The 6,154-nt window shown below is 53.3% G+C and overlaps 1 protein-coding gene across 1 annotated transcript in view; it reads left to right on the forward strand.

The window, feature by feature from the left end:
* LOC109374514 (F-box-like/WD repeat-containing protein TBL1X) overlaps positions 1-5,722 on the forward strand; it is a 122,386-nt gene extending 116,664 nt beyond the window's left edge. The window contains exons 12-13 of the mRNA XM_019629171.1: positions 1,221-1,357; positions 2,379-5,722. Of these exons, the coding sequence (XP_019484716.1) occupies positions 1,221-1,357; positions 2,379-2,405 (164 nt within the window). The 3' untranslated portion in view covers positions 2,406-5,722. The remainder of the gene's footprint in view (positions 1-1,220; positions 1,358-2,378) is intronic.
* The last annotated feature ends 432 nt before the right edge of the window (positions 5,723-6,154 follow it).

The following is a 6,154-nucleotide window of genomic DNA, read 5'->3' on the forward strand; positions in this document are numbered from 1 at the left end:
GGCATGAAATCTTCTAACTGCCTCATCCTTTTCTCGGTCATCTTGGAAAAGCGATGCTGCCCTCCGGGTACTAAGGTGGAGGCGAGAGGCATACTGCCATCCAGGGTTTGCAGGGGGCCAGCCAAGGAGCGAGGCCAGCCCTGCCCCCGTCCACTCCACACCCACTCCTGTAGCTTCCACATGGGGAGAACAAAGGCATATTTGTTCGCCGTTGTCGTGCCAGTTTAATTTTCCCCATGACAATATTTTATAAGTTTGGGGAGCAAGGTGTCTGTCACCATTGGGTTGTCCTGCTGTCAGAACTAAAAGGAGACAGTATTGAAGTAAAGGTCACCACCGTGGGTATTGGTGGCCATGGCTGTGGGTGAGAGAGTTCTGCACAGAAAGTGGGACTCGATGGGAAGTCCCGGAGTGTAAGGGTTTTGTTGCCCAGGCGGCTGTGGGTTCTCCTGCTGACGGAGGAGAAAAATGGTGATGGGCTAGGAGCCATTGCAAATAGCCAGCCGTCTATTTTGTGTGATCTCAGGATGGACTATGTGGCCTCCCTTCCCCTGTTTTAATCCGATACCCCTTCCTGATCCCCTCAGCTCGGGTGATGTCCAGGTGGGTTTGCCTTAAGCCCAGGCCCCTTGTGGCAGGGGGAAGTGGTCGATGAGCCCAGATAACTGCCATGAGGTGGGGGGGGGGCAGGGGGGGTCCACTGAGGCCCCAGGCTTCCCAGGCACTGCCTGACAAGCTCCACATCCTCTGGGAGGGGGAAAGACCATGGCGGGTCCTATATGCAACCAGCCTGACGCCTATAGAAAGAGCAAGGTGTGGATTATTAAAATGACATTGCAGAAAGTTGGCATCATTGGTCATCATCAAATCATCTTGGTCTTTTCTTAGAAATCACCAAAGTCTCAGACGTTTGAAAGCTTGTTTTAACCCTCAGGGAGACGGGTACCTTCTCAGAGTGTATATATATAAAATGTTGGGCTGCCCCCTCCCCAGCTCCCGTCATAGAAATGGCCTGGAGTGACCCGTGGGAGCTCTGACCTCAGCCAGAATGGAGGGCCGGATTCCATAGGTCAGCTACGTTCCCGCGGTACGACGTCTGAGAGGCGCGTTTCTGCTGAACGCTCTTTAAGTTCCATGTGTTGGAAAATTTTCGTGATGACTCATGGGGGGGGAGGAGGGGCGAGAAGAAGTCTCCACCATGTTAGTGCTCTAAATGTCCCCTTGCGTCGTAAGTGACGATTGCTTTGCTTTGCAGAGCGGCAGTCTCGTCCACAGCTACCGAGGAACTGGCGGCATCTTCGAGGTGTGCTGGAACGCTCGCGGGGACAAAGTGGGCGCCAGTGCGTCCGATGGCTCTGTAAGCAGCACCCGTGGTTTGCTGGGGGGTGGAGGGCACGGGGGTGGGAAGAGGAAAAGCCGGGGAGCTGATAGCCGTGTGCGCTTCCAGGGGGCGTGCTGGGTCCTTGTCTCACGGACAGGCACTCCACAAACGCTGCTGGGTGAAGGAAACCTTCGGGCTGCATCCTGGTGGGTTGGCACCACGCCTGACAACGGCCTCTCGTCCTTACTTCCTCCCAGAATGCCTTCCAATTGGCATTTTCTCCGTGAAACCGGTGCTCCTGAATCGGGGTGACTCTGCCCCCACTGAGGACCGTAGGCAATGTCTAGAGGCATTTTTGGGGTTGTCACCACTTGGGTGGCGGTGCTACTGGCACCCGGTGGGTGGAAGCCAGGGATGCCGGTAGGTCCCACCGCACAGAAGTGCCAACCCCAAATGTCACTGGTGCCACGGCTGAGAAACTTACTTGCTCCTCTCTTAGCTTCATCTCTGTGTCCCCAACCTGGGCTCTGAGGTGATACAGGCATGGCCTTTCTTTCCACGGGTCTCCTGGGTCGGGTCCCAGTGGCCTTATTCTGATCCTGTGAGATGTGTAGCTTTTTGACTGGCCCCTGCGCGTGAGGTTGCCGTGAGCTTTCAGGCAGGGGGCAGTGGGCTGGCTGGACAGGTGTCCGCATGACCCCCAAATGTTCTCCAAGGCCATGTGCTCAGGCTTGAATTGTCATCTGCTCTGCCACTTGGTGTCTGGTCTGTGACCCGTGCCGACGGCCACTGCCAGCCTGTGCGATCCTGGCATCGCCCTGACGTCGCTCTGCCCCTCTGTGCTGTTTGCTTGGGGTTGGTTGGTCAGATGACCAGACACTACCCTCTTCTTAGAGCTTCTCAGAACCGTCACGACTGTGTGCCAATAAAACTTTATTTATAAAACACGAGTGGTGGGCCGGATTTGGTCCGTGGGCCGTATCGTTTGCCAGGCTGTGCTCTCAAGGCTCCTTTGTGTTGTCTCTCAAGGTAACAGGCGCTTTCTCTTCCCTTCCAGGTGTGTGTGTTAGATCTGCGAAAGTAAACACCAAATACTGCGGGGGGGGAAAAAAGAAGAATTCTAATGGACCAGCTGTGAATGTGTGTGGGATTGCAGCACGCTTCAAACAATTCTCTCAGCTCCAAAACTGTAGGAACTTGACTTGCGTTAGCGTGTCCTTCGAAATCCAATCATCCCTGGCCACAGGAGCCTGTATTTTTTCGTAATCCTCATCGAGACGTTTAAAACAGAAGCATACATACACACAGTCATATCAGAGGGGGAACGAATGGTTGCCACCTAGAACATTCCGCCTGGAAAGCATAAAGCCCTCCGCGAGACGGTGCATGGTGTGGTTCCCATCCAGAGAGGCTCTGATACCTGAGAGGGGAGAGGGAAAAAAAAGGGCGGGGGGAGGGATCTGTGCCAAAAAGAAAGAAAGATGCTGTGATAAACCAAAAGGGGGTGGAAAAGTTCTCCTCCATGTGGTGGGTTTGTTTTTTTTCCCCCTAACAATTTGGACACTACAGTTAGCTCTCGCAAAGGATGCTCGACGACCAGTTTGTACCTATGAGAGGTGCAGCTTTGTAATCCCAACACTTCCTCATTTCCAGAACCTTCTTTGTCCGGTGGTTTTTCTGTCGGCTGGTGGAACCCTGTCGTCTGTCGGGGGCGTTCCGTCTGAGATGGAAACTGTTTTTGGTTTGTTGCTTGTTCCCTGGTCCAACCTGCCCCCTCTGCCTTTTCCCTCCGTTGATTGTGGTCTTGATTTGCAGTAAACCCTCAGTAGATGCAGCCTGGTGGGCACCATGACAAAACCTTTGACGGACAGCCTTCTCGCTTCCCTCTCCACCCTCCCCCCCTGCTGTTCCCTCCCTTCCCCCTTCACCCCCTGGCTGTCCCTTTATCATAGTTGCTTCAGATCTTAGGTCTCAAGGGCACTTTCAGCACGTGACAAGTGCTGAAATGTAAGAAGGCAGGGCAGGGGGACTTTTTACAGGAGAAAAAAAAATGACTTATAAGAGAAAGAGCCCAAAGTATTTTTGGAAGAAAAAAAAATATTTTTATGTTAAAACAATTTTAAAATCCTAAAATGGCCATCCATCAGACATAGAGAGCTATGTGTGGTTTCATATTTTACAAAAAAAAAATTTAGGAAGACACAGTCAGGGTCTGAGGTAGGTCTTCCTGTTCCCGCCGGCTGAGGACGTGGGGTGGGTCAGGGACAGACGCCGTGGATCGCTCTGGAAATGTGCTTCAGCCCAAGACGGAAATCCCAGCTGTTGCAGCTCGAGAACCAGTGCGGCACCTCTGAGTGTGTGTTTACCTGCGTGGCCTACCTGACGAAGGATGCACTGACCCCGCCCGAAAAGCATGCCCCAAACCAAACGATATTGAAGAAGCCATCGAAACCAACAGCTCAGCTCCCTGCACCTATGGGTGACACCTCGTTTGCAGTGACGGCCATCTCCCCAAGATGGGCAGCTGGGCGAGTCCTTGCACAGCTGACCTGATGGCTGCAGGACCTCCTTGGGTTGAATACTGACAGAAATGAACGGGGGGAAGGAAGGGTTTTTTTCAGTCCTGAAGGTGAATTCATGGACACTGATCATGTCTGCCGTCTTCATCGCTTCTTTCTCTCCCAAGAGACTAGGAGAAAGATTTTCTTTTTTTAAACAATGAATCTTTTTACTGTTTTTAAAAAAATTAAACATGGCTTTGTGTTCCTACAGGAGTTTTCTTTCATTGGATCAGGTGACCTTTGTACCCGTGTTGTTGTAACCCGGCACTGACCTGTTTTTAAAAGGAGCAACTTAGGGGGAAGGACCCCCGAAGACAGGATGTCTTCTCTCTGGTTTTCCTGCGGGCACAGGAAGGGATGGGGCCATCATCCAGGCCGGGGGCGTTGACCCTGGGCAGGTTTCAGCCAGGTGTGTGTTTCCACAGGGACATGCAGTGCTAGTCAGAGAGTGCCGTCCATCTGAGGACCCAAACATGCACCATCAGGGCAGGGCATGTGCGTCCTGCAGACCTTGGAACGTGCCAGCTACCAAAGCCACAGCCCCGTCCACCATTGTCAGGTCATGACTGAGCTGCACTGGACACGGGAAGTATTCAAGCTCCAGCCATAGAAAACCAAAAAGAGCTCTGTTTACGAGTTTGGGTATTTTGGCGGGGATGGGGGGGTGCTCTGCTACCTGAACGGTCAGGGTCCTGTGGAGTCGCCACTCCCATCTTGGAAGACAGCAGACACCCCTCCACCCCCGGCTATGCTGATCCTTTCCTGCCCCAAGAAGCTACTAGGTGTGGGACTCAGCTTATCGAGGGCCGGCCCGTGGGCGAGACACAGGGAGGGCTTCGCCCGACCATCCTCATTGGAAGGTCCGTAGCCTGGGTCTCGCCCAAGTGTGACCTTGCTAAATCAGAACCTCGTGGCCTTGGTGAGGTCGGAGCCGCACTCTGAGGCCCCAGTCCGCACAGGCCAGGCCAGTGCCCGGCGGGGCACGTGACAACGAGGAAGGCAGCCTGCCCACACCCCTGCCTTCCCCAGCCGGCCACCGGAGAAGAGCTTACCGTGGGCCCCAGGGGGGAACAAGCGAGAGACTGGGCCCGGATCCGTCCCCGTTCTCAGCACAAGGACCCTCCGACCTTCACACGCCAGCCAACAGCCGGTCACTGGCAAGCCAGGAGTTCAGCTTTGTAACCCAGGTGGCCCGCGTGTCCTGTCACCGTGTGCCATTGTTTACAGCTCTTAAAAATTGGGAGTGATGCTTCAGTCTTAGTGACCAAATGTAACCTTGATTCTGAGAGCAGACGAAACACACCGGAGTCTTCGGTTGGGCTTGAAGTGACTGGGAGCGCGTCCTGCCCACGGGATGCTGGGGACAGGGAGCTGCGGGGACCCCCACACAACCCCTAGGACTTGACCTCCGTTCTGTCTTTCTAAAAGTAGGTCATGGAGCCAACTGAAGTGCACTTTGTCAAATGTAAGGGTCTGCTTGGTTCCTGGTTATTTTTCTCTCTCTTTTTTTTTACCTGTTTCACTTTTTTTTTTTTTTAAATCGTGTTTCTTGTCAAACGCAGAAATGTTCCTTCCGCCACTCACTGAGGTTTTGAATTCTGGCTTCTGCGGTTTTTATTGTCTGTGTCAGACGTACAGCCAGATGTCGTTGTCTGTAAGCACCTCCCCGATTCCGTCCCACCCACATCGACCCCGTTCTGTTCTGCCCCCCCACCCCCACCACTCACCCTCACGCTCTCCGAGAAGAAGAATCACCTTATGTGTCGTAGCTCATTTGTTTCGAGAGAGAATCAACAGATCATATTCAGTGTCTTGAATAAATTGCTCTATTTTGATATTAGAGAACGTGGTGGGTGTGCTTCACTTCGTGTTGCTCGGTAACTCTGGGGCCCACGTCGACACTGACGAATGAAAACAGGACTGGACGTTTTCTCAAGAGGAGAGAAACTCCAGGGCTTCTCTTGCCAGGGCTGCTGTTGACACAGGGCAGTGGGACCTGGACGCCATGGGGTGGGTGGACGGCAGCCCCCGTTGTTACAGAAGCTTCTTACACAAAGGGAGCATGTTTTTGAGTGTGTTTCCTGTGCATTCCTCTATTTTGGGCTGGCTGTTTGAAACAGTCAAAGCAAGTGGATTTTTCCTCTTGCCCGCGGGTGGGTGTGCTGGGAGTTTAAGGTTCCAGCATTGGCTTTGCATGATCTGAGGAACCTGGAGTCACAGGACATGGGGACCTTTGACAGTTACTTGTGCATGATGCAGACAGGCAGTCATC

The sequence above is a fragment of the Hipposideros armiger genome, unplaced genomic scaffold (genome assembly GCF_001890085.2).
Source record: "Hipposideros armiger isolate ML-2016 unplaced genomic scaffold, ASM189008v1 scaffold_827, whole genome shotgun sequence".
In the NCBI taxonomy this organism is placed as follows: Eukaryota; Metazoa; Chordata; class Mammalia; order Chiroptera; family Hipposideridae; genus Hipposideros; species Hipposideros armiger.